The sequence below is a fragment of the Pseudorasbora parva genome, chromosome 12 (assembly GCF_024679245.1).
Source record: "Pseudorasbora parva isolate DD20220531a chromosome 12, ASM2467924v1, whole genome shotgun sequence".
Lineage (NCBI taxonomy): Eukaryota > Metazoa > Chordata > Actinopteri > Cypriniformes > Gobionidae > Pseudorasbora > Pseudorasbora parva.
The window spans coordinates 38322570-38345390 of NC_090183.1; the positions used below are offsets into that span (position 1 = coordinate 38322570).

Sequence of the window (22821 nt, forward strand, 5' to 3'; positions counted from 1 at the left end):
TTAATAAAATAGACTAGACAGCCCTTACTGGAGATCCACAAATACTGAACTTTTCTCTCTCCCGACCAGCCCACTGTCGGTGAGGTGTGTTTGTGTGTGTGTGTCGGTGAGATGCACGGTGGACCAATCCACTGTGAGGCAAGAGAAGGGGCCTCAAAATGTTTCTTAAAACGCTTCTTTTTTTTTTTTTGACCGTTTGCGTTTTTAGTGTTTTACTTACACAAGTAAATATATATAATGCAATATTGAGCGTTTTTGTTCTATTTCAGCAGCGAAAATCGTTCACAGCAGAACCGCAATGCGTCTCACAACAACGTGTGTAAATGAACGATTCATTGTTTGAATGAATCGTTTGAATGAACGACTCAATGACTCGCTCATTAAGACGGCCACCTGCTGCCACCTACTGGTGGTTTAATTTGATCTTTAAACATACTTTCCAACATGTCTTATTTGTCTATTCAAAACTACAAATCTCAAAACATTATTTAATGCTGTTGTAATTTTTCAGTGTAAATTATTTAATTTGATTGGTAACAGCCCTTATAGTGTTTTATTTTAATTAAATGTATTGATCAAAATTACAAATATAAAATGAAACATGAAGCTTAGCCCATATTTAATAAGATTAAGGGAAAATGCCCTTTATAAAAGGTGAAAATATCACAAATTTCAAATGATTCAATAAAAATAAAAACCACAAATATGCAGATTTAAATATGTCAAAGCTGATTGAACACTGGTGAGAATATTGCTTCAGAATAAATTATATTTACAACACACAAACACACACACACACTTTTCCGGACAAGCTAATTTTTTACTTGGACAAGCTTGAAGGATTTACTTGTTCGAAGGACAAGCACATGAACATGCTTAATTTCAAGCCCTGTATAATGATATATTATTGATATAAAGTGTTGAGTAAAATAATGCTGACCACAATTAAGATTTTAATAAATAAATCTACCTCAGTTTAAATAAATTGTTCACTTGTTTGGGAAGTGTTTGTCATGTTTTGGCAATAAAGGATAGTTTAAAACCACAGCTAACTGTTTGTTTTCTACATATTTCACTCAGGAGCAAAAATATGCCTTTAAACGTTAAAGAAATAAACATTTTACATTTATCGTGATATTTATCGATATCGACTGATATGCTAAATTATATCGTGATAATTTTTTTGGGCCATATCGCCCAGCCCTATTTGAAATGTCATACTACTTTTACTATGGATTGGTCAGGGCATATGCCACATTTAATTTCACTTGAATGAACACAACGCTGTGAGGGATGGACTGTTGTACGGTGTCTATCATTCAGTTGACAAAATACTGAGTGTCTCTTCAAAACATCTCCTGTTAATAAATACAAAAAAAAGTGCTGTGTAAATTATACAAGACAAACGACTGAACGGACTTGTATCTCTTACCCTCAGAACCTTATTTTCATTTGCATTAAGTGAAATATTGCCTGCCTCTAACTAATGTCCATTTCTGTTGTATAGAGTATGCATACTGTCTGTGCATTTTCTTTATGCATGGAGTATCCGGACAATCTACATTTGACAAAATCTGCTGTACACAATACTGCATGCCTTTGACAAGTCCTTCCATTTACAGTTTGACTAATAAACTGGAAGAAACTAGCCTGGCAAGCCAGACCCACATCAATATGTCAAGTCTGGGAACTCACCATTGGCAGGGCTCAATCAAGGGGTGGGATAAACTGTTGTCTTTCAAAAATCTGCATGCAATAGGATAGCGCTACAACCAACCAGAGCAACGAAGAAGGTGAAGCGGCTCTAATTAGGTTAAACTTTTGCCGTATCTGGTTGGCAAAACTCAGAACACTTGTTCCTTTCTCAAGAATGTCTTCAGTTCCGTTCTTTGTTTTTTTCTCAAAGAAAAACTTAGCAACAAGTGTTCCAGAGGCACGGCCAAAATATATAAAATATGATGATCCATAGACTAAATAACTGTGGGCAGTGCCATGCCATTTGCCGTAGCTCTGCACAAGGTGACCGGAGTTCGAGTCCCGGTTCAAGCCAACATCGAAGTTGCTTTCTTTTTTTAATTATTTTAAAATCACAAAGATAAGAAATCCACTCTTTCATTAGAAAAATATCCCACCTTTAATAGTTGAGCACATTTACAGTACAATTCTTTGAAAAAAAACCACAACAAAACAAAAAAACTTAATTGTAATCAAGGTAAAATGTTCAATTAATCAAGATTTTGATTTTAGGTCATATCGGCGAGCCCCAACATTTTTCTTTTTCTTCCACTAATGAAGCATAGCATCTATGTAGGTAAGAAACCTTTTCGCTTCTGTGCGCACACACATTCTGATACGGTGGAAACACAGGCAGCGACTGCGCGCTGGAGGCTCTCTCTCCTCGGCGTGGTGTTGAGTTAATTAAAAGCCGAGGGGCTGTGTCTGAGATCTGAGGCAGAGCGCCATGCAGCCTGAGCCAACTCACGTTCCTCAAGCATAATGGCCAACATCTGGCAGCAGCTGGGGGTAACAGAGGATTTCAACTGATCATGGGGGAAGAGCTGAAGCCCACAAGTGTTTTTTGCTTTGTCTAAACATTTAGACTGGGGAGTCCTCTTCACCTCAATATTTCAGATCAGTCGCAGTTGGGAATGTTTAGATGGCGGTTAGATTCTTAAAACTCATAAATGAAAGATTAAGGCCAGACACATACTCTACGTAAAATGCACAAACATGAAGGCTTGGCCAATGCATCGCTTAACAGGTGTTCTTATTATAACGGTAACCACAGAAAATAAGCCTGAGAATGCAAGGACATTTATCAGATTTCGGAATGAAGCGACACACGAAAACAAGTCTGAATCATTGTGTATGTAGAGGACGTTTATGACTGCAAGAAAGCATGCCTGACACATCCAGAGATTGCACTGTCTGGGTATGACTGTTGTGCTGCACAACATTTTTTGCAACACTGGGATCGTGTCATGTTGTGCCTGGTTAGGAGTGTAAGATAATAATAAACGAGGCAGAATGCAATGGAAGTACTGATAGAAGAAGCTCTAGTGATCCCAAGACCTATTGGTCCTGTTGATGCCCTTCAACTCAAAACCAATAGATAACCCCAGATAAAACTAACAGCTGTCTACTGGTGGTTTGATGAAAACCTGTGGTCCTTAGATAGCGATGGTTCTTTCACTCCGTATAACTGATGGGATACAAATGCCTTTTTTGCAGAGACCAGCCAATGAGAAACCAATCAATCCCTCATAATGGGGAATCGTGTTCAAGAGGCCAGCACTACCCCAATCAATACAACCTCTGCAAGGAATCTAGATGAGCTTAAGCGCCCGCTGGCAAAGATACTGGAGAACATCTTTTAGAGCATGTGGGAATATATGTGAGTATGCATCAGGTCTGTGCTGGTCAGGGGAAGAGAAAACAAAGATCAGGAACTAACACACTGCAGAAAAACTGAGGGAAAGCAAACCATTTTAAAAGTGAAAATATACAGTTAGTCATGCTATAAATGCAACATATTCATTGCAGACTATGACTTATTTTTTTTTACTTTGGTTTATAATAATTTATTTACTTAGTTATACCTAACAAAAAAAAAAAAACCTCACCAAGAGTCAACAAATTTGTTTGAATTTGTCCATTCAAGTGCAATAAGATGTGAAAGAGAATTTAAAGGTCCCATTCTTTGCTTGTTTTCAAAGCTTTGATTATGTTTACAGTAGGGATGTCAACGATTAATCGATGATCGATTAATTGTCGATAAGACATTTGATCGATAAGACTTATCGATCATCGATTAAGCAGGGTCATGCGCGTGCGTGAGGAAACGGGAGGAAAAATGATGCGAGCGTGCCCGAGTTCTATTTGGAACCATTTTACAGCTGGAGTTACACCTTCATCATGACTGCAAGTTTGCATGTGCATTCGCAGCCTTTTGTTTTGTGCAAATGTAAGTTGTAATATTGTGTTTATTTTGTGCAGGCCTATCTTTAGCTGATTTATCTCATAAGGATGCATTTGGTTAATAATTAACGTTAGAGGTGAGCGGTAGTAAAAGCGTGGCTGTGATCAGCTTCAGCGTGCAGCTCCAACAGCACTAATAATGACTATGATTGGGACTTTCATATTACACCACATTAATGAGAACACTATTGTAGCCTAATAAAACATTGTGATTGTTAATTATTTGGGTTTATTTGACGTGTGTTTCATTGCGTTGATCCAGGAAGAGCGCATGCACAACATGAGTTACGCATTCTGACTCGCGCATGTAACTTAGTTCACTTGTGCATTCGCATCAGATTGTGCTTAAGTAATTTGTAATATTACATTTATTTTGTGACGTTATATATGTGATCAATCATATAGGATGCGTTTCTTTCAAGCGAAATAAAACGCACTAACAAATGGCTTCAGTCAGTGATGGCTACCGGTTTTCATTCAGTGTTTCGGCTCTAGCGCATACAGAGCAATGCATAATAACGATGATTGGGACGATCATATTATATAACAGAAATGAGAACACTATTTTAATAAATGGTTGTAAAGTCATTGGGTTTAGGTGCCGTGTTCAGAGCGTTGTTCCTAGAGCGCGTGAACACCACGCGTCTCCCATTCTGAAGATGAATATCAGCAACTCAATTCAAGTTCACTTGTCCATTCGCATCATTTTGTGAAGATATATAGGCTAATTTGCAATATTTTGTTAACTTTATATAAATCTGATTAATCTCATATAGGAAGCTTTTTGTTGAGTTAAATAACGTGCTAGCAAAGTTTCAGTGTAACCAGTGTTGATTCAGCGCATCCGCTTCAGCTCGCGCAGTTCAAACAGCAACGCACGACTAATAATAACTATGATTGGGACTGTCACATTACATAACATTAATGAAAACAATATTTTAATAAATCCTTTTGAATTAACTGGGTTTAGGTGACGTTTCAGCACGTTGCTCTTGCAAGTGCGTCCACAAATTCTGAATAATAGATCTGAGGCGGCGTTCGTGTTGTATTACATGTTATATTTGGTTATTAAATAAGTAGCCTAATTTAATTAAATTATAAATAACATCGACTAATTTTACAATCCCATAGCCCTTTGTTTAGATAAAAATCCTTCTCATTCATTTGGTGAAGAACATGGCGTTTTGAGCAGCATTGCACTTAGGCCTACTATCATGCTGTCGGCTATAAGCCACTGCTGTAGACGCATATTTCAGTATTATGGTTAACGATTAATTGATCGTTAATTTAAACGACGATCGATCATGGGAATTTGTGAAAATTGACATCCCTAGTTTACAGTGTGCAATATAACATGAGTTCATGTTTTGTGTGTAAAAAAAAACACAGTATTTTTCACACAATTGACTTATCTGTACAGCGCTGTTTCCTCGGTCCTAAAAACGGCCTGATGATTTCCTTGTTCTATGAAGTCCCTCCTTCAGAAATACGTAATGAGTTCTGAATGGGCCAGCACTTCCCGTGTTGTGATTGGACAGCAGCTTAGCGCACTTTGCCCGGAAAGGTCCCGCCTCTTACCATAACGGGGAGATGCAAGCGCTGAATGCTCGCTCTTCTCCACGTGAGCGCAACAAGACCACGCCCCCTATTTTGCGTGTTCTTGTGGGCGGAGGATTAGTCAACAAACGGTTCTAGTGACATCATTACATCCCTGCACTTCCTGCTGTAGTCCAAACCGGCCGTTCGCTGTAGGCTTTGAAAGGGAACTTCAGTTAAATAAAATATCTCGCTTGGCATTGAACTTTGAGCTTTATAATTTTACAGGTATTATTTATGCTCCAACAGCAACATTACACACTAACTAAAGTTTGAAAGATGGAATCGCGAAGAACGGGACCTTTAATTTGGAATGTGCATGCAGAGACACGGCTCTCCATGTGCATGCTTCAGATGTGCAGAAAATTCACAGAAAATGTCACAAAAAACATGCACAAGTTCTCTTGCGCTTGTTTATACTGGAAAGGCTTAAACACACGCAAATGATACACTTATGTGGTCATTTGAGACAGTGACAGTTCCATCAACTGTCCTGAGCGCTTTTCACGCTGGCCTCCTTGTCAAGCTCTACCCAGGGCTTTTGTTATTGTTTTGTGTCTGTCTGAATTAGCACTGAGTGCCTGTTTAAAGACAGAAGGAAATGTGTGCGGTTTCAGTCTCGCCTGCACTTGCGTACAATTAACACCTGGGTGATCAAGGCATAAATTGCTGGTAATGTTAGTCGTTTGCTCTAGGCAATATGTCATTCTCATCTAACAAAGTTTACAAAGAGTGACTTTTGTCCATGCTTTTTGACCGTCGTTGTTATAACGAACTGGGAAGCCAGAAGTTTCCCAGATTTCTATAGTACATTTAGCACTGGGGAATTTGCTCTAATCCAGACTGGGGTTTTGTCAAAAGTGCACAATCCTCGACTTAACAGGTACTTGGCTTAGTTTACCTCCTGAGGGGGATCCAGAAATCCCTTTCAACCTGAGGTTAGCCCGGGAGTCTAGCGGCAGACAGGCATGTGATTGATTTGATTAACCTTCCCTCGGTGGATCTCCTGCCACGCGGGGAGATTTGTATCAGGGGCAGTTCAGAGAGACAGAAACAGGCTGAGTGGTTGAGCCATGAATCAGTGCCAGCTGTAACTCAGCCATGAGAGCTCACTGGCATGTCAGGACTGCTGTCAACACTCCCTGAGCACAACAAAAACCACACAAAGCATTATTTACTGATAGACACATGACCAACTCATCCTGTTGACCAGGCCTTGTGTATGAACACAGGTGGCACCTATCCAGTGGGAAGAGAGGAATCGGATACCGTTTGAGATGGACACTGACCAAACTCACATTAGCGAAAGAGACATTGGCTCCCAAGTTATGGGAAACTTGAGTGGAGTTGGATGAGAGAAGTCATCGTGGTTAAGGGAATGCGTTTTGAAATGTCATACTACTTTTACTATGGATTGGTCAGGGCATATGCCACATTTAATTTCACTTGAATGAACACGATGCTGTGAGGGATGGAATGTTGTACGGTGTCTATCATTCAGCTTACAAAATACTGAGTGTTTCTTCAAAACAGCTCCTGTTAATAAATACAAAAAAACGTGCTGTGTAAATTATACAAGACAAACGGCTAAACGGACTTGTATCTCTTACCCTCAGAACCTTATTTTCATTTGCATTAAGTGAAATATTGCCTGCCTCTAACTAATGTCCATTTTTGTTGTATAGAGTATGTATACTGTCTGTGGATTTTCTTTATGCATGGAGTATCCGGACAACCTGCATTTGACAAAATCTGCTGTACACAATACTGCATGCCTTTGACAAGTCCTTCCATTTACAGTTTGACTAATAAACTGGAAGAAACTAGCCTGGCAAGCCAGACCCACATCAAGGTGTCAAGTCTGGGAACTCACCATTGGCAGGGCTCAATCGAGGGGTGGGATAAACTGTTGTCTTTCAAAAATCTGCATGCAATAGGATAGCGCTACAACCAACCAGAGCAACGAAGAAGGTGAAGCGGCTCTAATTAGGTTAAACTTTTGCTGTATCTGGTCGGCAAAACTCAGAACACTTGTTCCTTTCTCAAGAATGTCTTCAGTTCCGTTCTTTGCTCTTTTCTCAAAGAAAAACTTAGCAACAAGTGTTCCAGAGTCACGACCAAAGCCGATTCGAAAGACCGCTGTTTGCCAGCTTCTTTTTGTTTTAAGTTGCATGCGTTTTTAAATAAATAAATAAATAAAATAAATAATTTTTAAAAATAAATAAACAACTGGTCATTTTCATTTTCTAAACTTAGGACTGTGTGAAGACAAGCCTTGGTCTGAAAAGGCCCCCATGGTGGCATGTGTCACTTTAAACTGATGCACTGTAATTGATGACACCACACATGGAGGCTCTTTAATTCCTGGAGCAGTTGACATTTCCGTGAGGAGCCAGTCTAGGCTCCAGTTACACAAGCGTTAGCGGTGCAGTAAATTATGGCTGCTGTGTTAAATGAAACAGATTGCTTGTAGAGGCAAGACAGAATGAGAGAACGCTCCAGTGAAGAGAGGCTGCAAAAAAAAAAAGCTCAATTAACACTGCTCTCCAATTCAAGTGCAGCATAAGCAGGCAATCACGGCCATTGACTCTTTCATGCTATGGGGTCATAAAGTGCCCTGGAGAGAGGACAGTCGGGTCAATGGGATACATATCTGCTACTTATACATAGTATTGGACTACAAGGTGCTGTACCTTTATAGGCAGATTGCAATCTAAAAAGCAATCTGTTATCATTTAAAAGACAAGGCTAGTTAAACTGAACCCAGACTCTCTACTGAGCATATGGATTTAATTCATCTCAGATGGAGGACTCTAAATGTGTAAAACAAAAAAACAACATTCATATTGGTCCTAAAAATACGCTACAATTTTTAAACATTTCCTGACAGTATCCGTGAGATTCGCCACATTTAACATAATTTTCCTCTTGCATCACGGCAAAAATGACAGTTATGTGCAGTGGCAGTTCGCGGAGCGCCTTGATCCTCTGGCGTAGCAGCATTAGGCGTTTGGCTGGTGGGGGATGATGAAGCTGCCATGTGTGCGCGAGTGTTGAACAAGCTCTGGGACTGGGCTCCCATAAGCCATTCTACTAAGCGATTAGTGGCTTTGTGCCTGCTGTACAGAACGGAGATAGTGAAGAGAGCACCTAGAGAACAGGCCCTGAGTTCCTGTGCTGTCGCTCTTGACTGGGTGGAGGACATTAAACATTCATCTCCACCTTCTGGAGGGATTCTGCCCTCCTCCTTCCCTGAGGAAATTGCTCTCTGGGGAGAAGATCTCAGCTGTGGTAAAAAAAAAATCTAACTGCTCTCACAAGACGTGGATGTGAAATGCAATGTGAAAACGGGGCAGTAAGCAGATAAAGTAAATAAATAAATGAAAATAAAGCACCCAAATAGTTGGCCAAATGTAATCTGCACCAATTTTGGGGGGGAATATTGTTATGCTGGAGAATAGATTTAAACATAGTAAAATGTACTACACCAAGTATACTCAAATAGAAAAAAAGGCAGAAATAGCTAAAAATACTTTTCCTATTAATTCCCATTAATTTTAAACATTAACAATTTCTATGACTAAATGACTAAAAATGACAAACATTTAATGAACAAAATAAAATAAAATAAAATAAATAAATATACAAAAAATTACTGTTGCAAGTACCAGGGTTTTATTCCCCTCAAACACAAACATGGGATTTGTTCCTCGAGGGGTATGAAAAAATTTGACCTGCATTTTGCATTTAGAAATCATCATACTCTGTGTGGGATGGTCTATAACTAGAACATCATCTCTCTAAGCATCTCTTTTTGTTTTTGATCCATCCGAGAGAAGCTTCCTGTGTCGTCTGACCTTTCACCAAAGGAAACCGCACAATTCCCCTCATTACTCAGACTGCAAACCAGGTGTAGTGTTTGTGTTTAACCCACATAGGGATCCATCTATCAGCAGAGGCTTGTTTCTTTTCATATGATGACCTGAAAGAGCAATACCTTTTCTATCACTCACTCAACCTTGTGTCCTGCCGTTTCCTCTGACCTGTATAATTACAGGTCACTTTTCAAATTAGTATGAATGAGCTAAAGGCTGTGCAATATGCACCCTGTTCAACACAACAATTTACTGAATATTTATGTCTAGACTGGCCTGCTCTGCTAAACTAATAAGTAGAAATTCAACAAAAGCATTTTTTGTTAAGCGCTCAATAGGAAACCATGTCTTGTCGCTGAACTGCTCCTTTGTGATTTACTGTTGCACTGAGAGAAAAGTTTCAATACAGAGTTGTATTCCCACACTCAACTAAAATATATGAAGACTGTGGGCTGGGGGTGTAAGGACATTTTCCCACTGGTTAATCAACGTGATACAAGTGTCCTGGGGGTGGTGGGGGGGCCTTAAAAGCGAGGTCTTTTTCCACCTCGCTTTTAAATCGCTTGTGGTTTTAACTACACGCAATATCCATAGAAATGCAATGAAAACGCAATAGACACGCAATCGATATATCAATAAAAATGCATTTGGTAAAAAGTTCACAATTTTTTTATTTTCTTTGATGGAAGAAACCAGAGGTTGCAAAGCAAGTTTGGATGAATACAGGCACTCACTCTCTGGTAACCTAGCAATTTAGGTTAAAAATGTGTGGGTCGGCAATATAGTTGTCTCATGTTGGACGTGGAGTGATGAGTGGAAAATGAGTGCTGAAGCGAGCAAGGAAATTGTTGATAAAATAGGAAAACAAGTCAACTCTTCAGTATGGCAGTTTTTTGGATTTTATAAGTCTGACCAATGTCGTCTGCAAATTATGCAAGACCGTCCTCCCCACCAAGGCGCTTTGCAGCGCGAGCCTTGTCTGTTTGAGGAGGTGTTTATATTTGACGCGCTCGCTATCGCGCTATTCTTTGACACGACAAAAATAAAGCATATATAATAACGGAAATAACGGAGGCACTGCACCTTAATCTCATTTTAAATATTTGAGTGTTTTCCATGGTTGTGTTAACATTTCTGCCTTTATACATTTAGGGATTATAGAGGAAGGTAAAGTAAAAAAAATGCTTAAATGCAATATATTTTTCTCCTGGTTCTTATTTTAAATAGGTCAAAAATATCAATAATTATCGATATCGACCAATATGAAACACTTAAATTGTGATACAGTTTTCAGCCATATCGTCCAGCCCTAGTCAAGAGAAGCAAAATAGGCAAAGGTAGGTGAAATCTGCCTCCTGCTGTGACTCTTGTTCAGCTAAATTATTTGTATTACTGTAAAAATGCCACATTGTATGGCTAAGTGATGCTAAGTTATGGCTAAGCCAGCTGAACACTGTGTAACAGAAGTAACACTGACTAATCGCAGACTACGGGCCTATGTATTTGAACACTAGTCACTGCATTAAAATATAAAAGAAAGTGCTATTTAAAGATATTTCTAAACACACTAGGCAAGCAGAACATTTTACAAAAAGAATTAAGTTATTAAAACAATAAAAGCACGGTTCAAAATAAGACACTGTATTTGGAGACAGGTAATTCAAAAATGGTTCTAGTAGAAAGAATTTATTTTTTGTGCAAATGTTACTTAATTTTCTATTTTGTATGTGACTTGTAAGGGTCCAAATACTTTTGGCCACAGACTTATCAAACAGACTGCTGTTGTAAAATAAAACCTTCACATGACGAGTTCACAGAAAAGACATTTCCCTTACCTTCAACCATTATCTGCAAACCCGTGCCCTTACTTCTCTGAAGAATTTCAATGTCATAGAAAAACACATCAACAAGCAATAAAGTAGGCGGACTAATCCTCTTAGCGCTAACATCTATATACACGCAGAGCTGCAAAATGTAATAGCTTTATATTTCCTCCGGCAAAAACAGATTTCAGCTCCTATCAAGACAAGCTGCCAGTCACTTCGTCTTCCATTGTCTGCCTTACCATCTTCATCAGCGCTCTGCTCCGCAGACTACAGCGAGGCAGCGTCCCTCAATCGAAACTGCTTCAGTTTCTACTCAGTTAACTGATTAAGTGTGGTCACTGAACGTCACTGACTGTGTTACGTGATATATGCATGAGTCAGGCAAACGGCAGCCTCCTCTGCTCCACTGACTGAATGACATGCGGCGGGTGAGGAGGAGGAGAGCGGGAGTTAAAGGAGGGTGAGCCCAGTGCTTCCCTGCACTGGGTAATGATGTGCTCCATTCTGCCTTCCCTCTGAGAGCCTCTTGGCTGAGTGAGCACATCCCAACAGAGCCGTCCATCAAACTCAGCATGCAGTGGCCCACAACCCCCTCCTCGCAGCGCGCACACGTACAACACGCACACTCACTCTCTTGCATTCATTCACTCCCTCTATTCTTTTGGGCCCTTTTTTATCTCCTCCCTGGTGCCTTGTCATCTGTCTCCCTTCAGAATCACTTGGCCAGCAATTTCTCTGTTGCTAAATCATTTTCGAGCCAATTTCAGCCCACCCAAACACACACACACACACACACACACACACACACGGTTCAAACTCAATACTACGCATCAACCGGTATCACCAGGGCAATGAGGACCAAACATCTGAGAATATTCTGAAAAGCTGGGATTCAACATAATATTTAAACCTGAAAATAACCAGAAAGGTATAAGAGTTTGAAAAGTATAAAACATATTAGTTCTGTAAAAACTTGAATACCACTGTCATTAAAGAGAATAAAACATTCTTCATAATTTCTAAACATTCACTTAATGGATTTACTTAAAGCAACGGTAAGTGATTCCACACAACTATATATTGAGTAACTTTTACAAATAACAATTTAATTATATGAACAAAAGAAACTCAAGTAAAGATTTTTTAATTGGTCACTGTTTTGTAATATTTATATGTGCAGTTTACTTAATAATGTTGTTAAATTTAAGTTTATTGTGCAAGGTGAACATTTGTCAATTTAATTTACCTTATTTGAAGAGGAAAACTATTAAATAATAAGCATATTTTTAGAAACAAAATGAAAAAATTACTAATTGGACAGACTCAATTTAATTTAGGGCCAATAAATGTATGAGTGCCCATAGCCTAAACAGTCTTCTGCATAACGGTAACCACAAAATTACAGAAACTCCTCTAAAAGTCCAACATAACTGAACATTAAACACTAACATTAACTAACAACATCTGTCCCTTTACTGAAAAACTGTTAAATCCCTAAATTTACTCTCATAGTGCAGTCCATTGCAAAGCATGCTGGGAACTACAGACCCACTGCCCAGTTTGTTCGTTTCACTCAGTAATGTGAAGCTGACTGAACAAACACTGAAGTAAAGCTGACAATACTCATGTTTAGTAGAAAGAACTCCGTAAATTTAAGTTCATGTAGTTACAGGAGTTAAAGTAATGTGAATAAGGATGATTTGAGTGCAGCTTAAAACAGTGCAAATAATTTTTTGGGAGTGTTCATGTATGCATTTTTTTCAAATTAACTTTTCACTCAGCAGACTATAATATAAAATCATTTGAAAAATATATTAGAAAAAACCTTTTCACTACAGTATTCAATACAATTTAAAGACAGCAAACAGATTTACGTAAAATTACTTTAAAAGAAAGCTGGATTAAAAAGATTAAAAAGAAGCTAGGATTACTTAATACTGTCGGCAGATTTACACAAGTAGAATATTATGCTGATTATATAAATAAAAACTTAAGCAAATTAAAATTTGAAAATCAACAACAAAAAAAAACAGTAAGATTAAACTAAAATATTTCTAAATAACATGCTCACTACCCATTGGTAGATTCTGCCAATCCCAAATAAAAATATTATTTGATGAATCAGCATGGCTAATAACTAAACACCTCTATTCGACCTCTACAAAACAAAGAATCTCATCCATGAATTCTGATCTCTCATTTTCACTCTAGTGAAAGACGACTATTGTGCTCATTCGCTTAAATGTCTACAATCTCATTAAGAAGTTTTAAACCCTCAATTAACACACTGGTATAGATTAAAAGCTTATGCATGTGGTTTAAAGCAGGTCTAAATGCTGATAACTGTGGATAAGCAAAAGTGTGTCCAAGTGTGTTTATAGAGGCATAGGGGAATTTGAAACAGATTCACAGCCTGATTATGTAATTTCATTATCCTCAACAATCTGCACTCAAGCAATGACGAAGAAAATTACTGGATTGTAAATCTCTGCTCCAGCAATTACACATACGGAATCTCTGCCATCCTTGTTGATTTCACAAATCAATAGTGTCAAGACAATATTATGTTATTCCATGCGGAACAAGGCACTTAAAGCCTCAATTTCCCATAGAATCACAATTCACATTACCTGAACATCGTATGAAATTCTTGCACCGTGACACGCTTACTATTCCATCGGCTTGCTGTGCGTGTCCACCATTACATGACACTCGAGAGACGGTCAACACTGAAGCGGTCTGTTGAGCATGGGTGGGAATGTTTAAGACACCTCACCATTTGATTACATTGGGATTCAGCAACTCTCAAATCTTTGGCAAGTTAAAAAATTGACAAATTCTATGAAACGATTTGGTAAAAAAAAGCCATAGAATATAAAATATCTGATCTGCCCAATCGATAGAAATTCATTAAGAGGCGACACTGCAGCTTTTATTCACTGTAAACGAAATAACACACCGGAACGAACTTAAACTATATCAATTATTGTGTGTCTTGATTTCTGTGCATGTGAATAAGGCTAATCAAATATTAAGCTTGTGTAAACACATACTGAGGAGTTAATATAGATTCCCTTTAAATATATGCATATATGCTACTGCAGATACATTTAGAAAGACATTTCTGCAAGGTTGCGCACAGAAAGCATATATATCTCTAATGATTTGTATCAATAAACAGAATTTTCAATAACATAAAAATCTAATGATTTGTGTGGCTTAGTCAAGAGTTGTATAAGAACTGCAATCATCTGTGAATCAATTTTCCCCACCACTATCATTGAGCGTGTTACGTATAGAAAATGTGAAAAAAACAGGACAGCACAGTGGAGGAACTGAGAGGGAGATCCACATTCAATGAATGAACATTAGTTATAGCATTAGGTATCTTGAACAAATAACAAAATACTTTTAAAGCATTTATTAATTGAGGTTCATGTTCATTTCTATATTAATTTTTATACAAGTTGTATGAATTAACAATCCATTATGAACAAACAAGTTAGAATGATCTTAGATTAATAAATGTAGTAAAAAAGTAATTATTTGTCAATTTTGCTACTGTTAACAGATTAGCGCAAATTCTTGTAAAGTGTTGCCTTTAAAGGAATCCATTAACATTCAAAATCAGACTCACTTCAATGAATAGGGTTAATGTTTGATTTACATTTGATTATCAATACTGACAGAGCAAGAAACAAATCTACTTGGAAAAAGGAGGAAAAACTTTGCCTGGGACCTGGAAGGGAGCTTCAGGGGAAGTAAAAGTACAAGCGCATTGAAGATTAAGGTAACACAAAAGGCCAAATGGCACTTCCCCCTGATCCGGCACATCAATCAACTTAAGAAACCCCTAATGGATTCTTCCCTCTAACCTGTGGGTGACTGATATGCATCTTGGAACATAGAAACCACAGAATCTGATACTGAAACAAGGTGTCACATTCTTCACTCCTGTTCTCAGGATTCCAATGCAATATTAAAACATGAAGCTTTAAGGTCTGCAAGGAATGCCGTGCGAGGAAATTTGATTTTGATGGGCTCAGAGGAAAGGAGAACGTTCTGAAACTTTAGTAAAAATTGGAACATTAAAGACATCTCAAGGCAACTTGATTGCAAAACTGCTACCTCACAATTAATATGACCACACTTCTAACATATCATGCAACAAGCCCACAGTGATTCAGGACAAATTTCTGCTGGGTTGACAGTAGCATAACCCTAGATAACCTCTACTGCCATGGCAACACAAAGCGAACGAGTCTATGAAGAGTGCAGCTGCTGTGTGGGAAAAAACAGCGAGAGACATGCCCTCCGGCAAAGATGTCATCCAACTCATACAATCCTGCAAGTTGCGGATACACGGGCATGAAAGCCATACATATAATTCATTCAACACTTCATTAACACACTGTTGAGCATCAAATCGCCCAGTCTATAAGTGAACATCCAACACTTTATGAGGTCTGTTAGTGATTAAATTGAGCAAAAGAGAATCTGTTACGCTCAATTAATATTTCCCCCCAAAAATTGCCTTTAATAATCCCCCTTAAAGTTTACCGATCCCACGCAGACAAGGCAGGATGCATGAAAATAATCAATCTGCCTGAATCCATTGTGCTCAGGAACCAAATTAAGCTACGCAACCATCCCAACACTTTAAACAGATTTTCATTACATGACAAAAAAACAACAACACATGCATCGCTAATCTACAAGCGTCACTGCACAGGGGGGTGCTACATTCTTTGAACTCCAAAGACCAACAGAGATAAAATAATTGGTGAGTGGAATGCGTTATCACACCACAAAGACCTATTCACTGAGGGAAACGGAGATAAAAGGTGCTGAGATGGGAGCATAAACTGCTGCACCCTTCTAAGAGCGCATCGTTTCTCCGCGAGCACCCCACGCTCCCTCCCGTGCACCACTGGAATACATCAAACGTGGACAAGATGGCTAATTAGTCCTCATTACAAAGGGAGCCAGGCTTCTTACATCAGCAAACAATCGCATCCATCAAAGCTTGACAGGGCAGATCAAACAGAGACAGAGCGGCTCTCATCAGCAATATCGTGCGATTTCTATTTAGCAGACTGATAGGAGCTGGGCCGCTGCCAGCAAGAGTGAGACGAGGGGTTTCCGACACGCATGGCATCATTTCCTGTCATTACCACGAACGTAACGTGCCTGCTTTCCGCAAACAGATCCATGAGCTAAGCTCGGTTTTCAAAGGCAATAAACAGACTAATCGTTATTGACAAATACGCCGCTTTGGAGTGTCTGACTTCTCCCGACACCTCTTCTTTTCCCCAAATGTCAGAAAAGCACTAGGTGTAAAAGAGCAGATGAAAAGGTTAGAGCCATGGGATTGCTGCGTGCGGCCGCATATTACTCATAGCTGTAGACACCACATCAGTCAGCTGATGAGAAGTGTTGGCGGGTTCACACATCATAACAAACAGCGCAGGCCAGACAGACGTAGAACATACGTAACTGGGGATACACAGCTAGATTCGCTTACAGGAAAACAACCACAATGACATTTCAGGCAAAACGAACATTCATTTGTCGATTTTAATCAGTGGTTCTCAACCTTGGTTCTGGAGTACCCCTTATTTAACACACCTAAAATATTATCAGCATACCAGTATGCAAAAAGAAGAACATCAAATAAATCACAAGATCAAATAAGAAAAATTCATGAAACAGCAGGCGAATAATACATGATACTGAAGCATGCAGCCAGCACTTTGACATCCTATGAGGAAGCTACTAAAATTGGAAAAACGGCAAAGAAGGCAGGAATCAAAGTTGTTCCTCATGGTTACATTGTTTAAAAACAACGATACATCCAGACATCCTAAACTTGGGGTCAAAATAAGACTGACCTCCAGGATAAAGAATGAGAACCACCGGAATAAATGACCTTCAAGAAAAGACAAGCACACCTAGACCTGTTAGTTAGATTCCAAAATGAACAGCATAGAAATGAGTAACAACAGTTTAATTAGGCAAACCAGAAAAACAACATTAACTTCTGGTTCTTTGCCCTTAGCTTTATTACAAGTGAGCAGTTTGTTAATCTAATTCTTAAATCAAGCAGGAATTGTTACACTTGGAGATCTGTCAAAACAAATGGCACATCCTGGAGAATTTCTGACACCTGATTGACCTTTGAAAATGTTCTGGATCTGAACAGCAAATGTCTCCATAACAGTGTGACAGATTCTAAACACACCCAGATATTAAATTCCTTTGCTCAAACCCAACAAATGCCAGCCATGGATTTCAACTGGATATCCGACTCGAGCCACACATGCAAACACTGCAGCACTGCAATAGCAGGTATGCATCTGCAAACATGCATGACCATGGAGCTGCAGTGAAGGCATCGACACGCAAATCTAATGCAATAAATTGTGCTCAAGCTTATGCAGGACAAAGAAAGTTTGCCTATCACTGCAGTGACTGCACAGGCTGGCTGCCACACTCCATTCTATAGCCAGACACCAGACTGAATAAATGACATTTAACTTGCATGAGAGGACTGCTGTTTCTATGAATCTTAAATAGCAAATCAACAAGTAAAGCATCACAATCAGCTGCATTAATGACAATGAGATCAGCATTGCAATGCTGCAGAAGTCCAGTGTAAATGCCCATACCTGGTAGACGTGCCCTTCCGTACATCACAGATGCTGCATTTGAAGGCTTCGGCACTGTTTCTGAAAGTGCACACGCTACAGTCCCAAAATCCGTCGTCCGCTGTCGGTTTGGCTTGTCGTTTTGGCCTTAAATAACAAAAAAAGAAGCCCAAATTATAAAGGTCAACCTCCATGTTTGCCCCCTAACATCCTACGCCCCGACTTATTCTGTCTCGAATGCGTTTAACATAACCTAAGTGGCACAGAAAGTGACAGAAAAACCGACCCGTGACGCGCGAGGGCGGTTTATTAGAACCGGAAAATACTGGAAATACACGCTAACCAGCTAACTAGCCACGGTTATTCTCCACAGCTCCTAGTCACCGGGCTTAACACAGATATAATACACTCTCTAGACTGGTGTCCGCTGGCACGGCAGCTAACATTAGCCAGCGAGCTAAAGATTTCATGTCGGTGAACGGCATGAAATTGAATGTCAAAACCCCGTCCATTTAACGGTGAACTTCGACCAAAAAACCCGTCCGAAGAGGCCAGGCGTATCCCGTAGAAAGAAATTCTCTTTGTCTGAGAGGCATTGAGTCGTGTTAAGAGTCCTATGTGAAGAAGAGAAAGCCGCCATAGCTGCGCTTGTTTCTGAGAGAAAGGAGAAACACTCCTCGAGAAAAGCATCCGAATATCCACCGAGCGAAAAACAGCCGCGCGGACACCAAAATCGCCTCGGAAACTATCGACTGTTGTCGCTTGCTTACCTGGTCGGGCTCTTTTTGTCGCCCATGGTGGAAAAACAGACTCTCAAAAAACCAAGAAGGGTTCAGTAATTAACAATAATTGTGTGAGAAGGTCCGTGTGAGCGTGTATGTGTGTATGGTGGATCCACACAGAGAGAAGCGCTTTCAGGCAGACTCGCCTTCCCCCGACTGACTGACTGACTCTAGGCAGGGCGAAGAGACTGCGGACCCCGTGACTGCGCCGCCCAATCACCGCTGTCGTCGGTTTAAAAGTCTCGCCAAAAAATAATCGGCACGGATAGAGTAATACTACTACACTACTCTCCGATTGCCAAACGTAATTAGACTGTGTGCCCGTCGAGGTGAGAGAAAGCAGTAGTGAGAGTCTGACTCGAGGTCTGGACGACTCTGCTATATATCAGCAGCAGCAGCACTGAGAAATGAACTGGGCTATATGGGGAGAAAAGTCAAGTTCAACTTGGGACACCTGAATACTGAAATATACAGGAGTTTACTTTGTCTTGTGTCTTACCACTTCAAATCATATATGAAAGCAAGCCATGGAAATGCAAGGATTAGAAAAACACATAGCCACAGTTTTAAGTCTGTCTTCAAGCAGTGTGCAACAAGTTTAAAGCAACTGCTGTTTTTACAGCTGATTACAATATCGTATATTTTTAAGTTTTTACGTGTCTGATAAATAACTGAACACCCTGTTTTTAATCATTTTATTTATGCTTTTTGATTGAATAATAACTAAATATAGTCATAAGAATAAAAAAAATGTGGCTTCTCTAATTGTAAAGTCATGATGTAACAGAAGTAACAATATTTTTTACTAGGCCTATAGAGAGAAAAAGATTAACGGAAAAAAGTTGGACAGGGCATATGTCGAGGTACGTTCATGCAATGTTGTAATTACGAGATTCCAATTTGTCAAAAGCCACCACGTCCTCGTAGAACTCGGAATTACAATTTATACACTGCACATTTTTTTGAGAGTTCCTACTTGCACCACCTGACCGCTGCAGATTTATTTAGGCACTGGTAGTGTTGCCATTGAAATACATAATTCCTAGTCTGTTCAAAGTTTGTTGTTTCACCGGAAGATAGAGTTATGATATTTTAATTAAAAATTATAAGCTCAAAAAAAGAAATGCTTATGGACGAATCAGTCAAAATAAGATACATTTACAACATGATGAATTTTGAATTGATTTACCAAATAGGGGATGAATTTTTATTTCATGCTGACATAATCTTAAAATACTGAAATTTTTTGTTACTGATGTCAGCGTGTTGATATTTTGCATGTCATGGCTTTTTTATCTGCATTGACAAGCATGACTAGAAACTAATTGTGCCAAAATAAATGGCAGTCTTATTGAGGATACAACAAGTTCTAAGTATAAACACAATTGACCTCACCCGTTTCAACACATACCACCAACACCACACAGCTAAAGAGATCATGAAGGGAACGCACACATAATGAGCAACAGATGATGATATGAGGGCTTTTAGTGTTTTTCTTACAGACTTTTCATGATTTCAATTTCTCAAGTGTCCAGTCCTCATCTGCGGCTCCCATTTATTTTGGATTGCACAGTGAAAACAAACCCTCGAAGAGGCCCCCTCATGGTAGACACAAGGGCCCCTGTGTGGGGGGATATGAAATGTGAATCATTAGCTGCTCTCCAGGGTTCCAGCCCCTCTGTGCCCTCTTTTCTCTTCATGTGCTGCTGGATTCTCTGTTGCAGCTTCATGACAGACTCTTGTAAGTTTATTACCGGCTGATGTTGATTGGAGGTTTGATCTGGAATTCTTTGCAGATGGTTCCTTACAAAATCCAGGATGGCTAAGAGTACAAACGTTTAAGGTTCAGAAAAGCCAAGAGCTTCAAAGGCCAACGCAGTATAAGAAAATGACACTAGAATCACACAATTGTAAATAAACAAAATACAACACAGATGCTGTCAAAGTGTTTTGTGTGTGTGTGTGTGTCATATTAGACGAAACATGAAATGTTACACACTGATTACCTGAGCTTACAAACCTCAAGTTCACACTCTGCCTTCAAACACGATTCATAACTGAATACAGAGAACTTGTGTAAATGTTGTAAGAACCTGTCATATCCTTAATTTTGAGCTTGCCTGTGATGTCTTAAAATTAGAACAGTACATTTGGCTGTCACCTTTGTGGTACCAGATTGATGCCACAGATTTCTAGCTCTTACAGGCTGTCTCACGAATGATGAGATGTGATGTGGGAGTAGGTGAATTAGAAAGATGACTCAGATGAATGCTGCGATCAGAACTGGGACTCCAGCAAACAGATGAAATAGACAGAAACCGAGAACATGGTTTCTTTCTGTTCTCGATCTGACTGGTCAACCTTGATGATACATTTGTAACAGCCCACAGTGTTTGGATACATGGGGTTTAAAAAAGAAAAAGTTTTAACAAAGAAAGAAAAACTTGCTATGAACTATTAAAAAATGTTTTATTATTTGGTTTACACAAATGGCTCAGGAGGCTCATATTTTTTATTTATTTCTCATTTATATTGCAATTAATATATATATTTACACACACACACACACACACAAATTTGTGCTGCACACTTTCCTCTCAATAACAAACTAACCTCTCAACAAAAAGGACAGCAACGATAAGACAGCAGTTAATGATATATGATATACAGTATTTGCACTAGCTCTGCAATTCACCGGCATCATGTGGACAGACCAGGCAATTCAAAGTACACTGTTATGATAGATTAATTATAAAGTATATTTGAGACTGTAGACTATATAGATCTGGCTATGTGATACTGTAGTTTCTTTGCATGACACATTGACATTATACTGACTGACACTGTATAAACATTTCACATGTCATAGAATGAAAGAGAGGTTGTCACGAGCTGCTCTAAAGTAAGCATCCGATCCTTTTGATTTTTTTCCTAGGAAGTCAGAGAAGGCATAGTTTTGTTACAGGCTGTTCACATGTTGGCAATATAAATGTGTGACATGGAATTTGTTACATAAGCCCCTTTAACAATGGGAAAGAAAAAAAAAACGGTGCACTCTGTACCTGAAAATGTATGATTCTTTCTCAGAAAATGCAAAAAGCATCTTAGGACAAAACTACATGATCACAAAACACAAAGTGTGAGCACGAAAACAGAACCGAATCTCTAATTCGATTACATGAAGTACCTAATGGTATTTAAAAAGCCACATTTATTTGACCTACTTGCTTTTACAAGGACATTTGAATTCATTTAAAATGTTTTCAGGATAAATAAAACACATTATGAATTGGTTTAAATCAGATGGGGCCAATGCATCCTAAAAATAAATGAGCATTATATGCCTGGCTCAAGGCCAAAATCAGGGTGACCTCTAGATTTCTATCATTTTGTTTGTGTTGGGTTCATGTTCCCTGATTAGTTTCGAACCAGTAATTCGACAATTACGTCTGAAGCACAACTCTGACCTTTGCTGTCATTTATGTACCTGTCTCACTTAACAATCCGCAGCACGTTTCCTTTCTATTGGTAAGTTAAGGGGTAGTATAAAGAACTGAAGTGGAGTTTAATGTTGTTGAAGTCAAAAGAAATTCAGATGCATATCTGCAGCCCTGTGGATAGTGTTCTTGCTACTGGGAATGAGTTTATGCAATTTGTTCTACTTGACCTTTCACCTTACAGATAAAACACATCTGGCTGCCGCCCCTAGGGCTGCTTCTTGTTGGCTAAACTCACTTTGTGTGCGTGTGCTTGTGTTGGACTTCAGAAAGGTTTTCACTGATCAGTAAACACTGTGTTTGATGACACATCTGAGCTACTTACAATCCGCATTCTCTCTAGAGACAGATGTGGTTGACCATTTATGCATATCTGGCACTGACACTGGGAATTTGCACTTTTTTTCCACTGACTGATTCAAAAACAAAATTTGGCCTGAGCTCTCAGCTGGCACACTACCAAACGAAGAGCTCCAACGATAGACACATATGATATGCACATTCTTTTAGGATCCCACACTATCACCCATGACTTAAAGAAGCAAACTTATCTATCTATCTATCTATCTATCTATCTATCTATCTATCTATCTATCTATCTATCTATCTATCTATCT

The 22821-nt window shown here is 39.0% G+C and overlaps 1 protein-coding gene across 1 annotated transcript in view; it reads right to left on the reverse strand.

Moving 5' to 3' along the window:
• rybpb (RING1 and YY1 binding protein b) overlaps positions 1–19069 on the reverse strand; it is a 31790-nt gene extending 12721 nt beyond the window's left edge. The window contains exons 1-2 of the mRNA XM_067460217.1: positions 18693–19069; positions 17944–18069 (exon numbers count right to left, since the gene is read on the reverse strand). Coding sequence (XP_067316318.1) covers positions 17944–18069; positions 18693–18718 — 152 coding nt within the window. The 5' untranslated portion in view covers positions 18719–19069. The remainder of the gene's footprint in view (positions 1–17943; positions 18070–18692) is intronic.
• Between the last annotated feature and the right edge of the window lie 3752 nt (positions 19070–22821).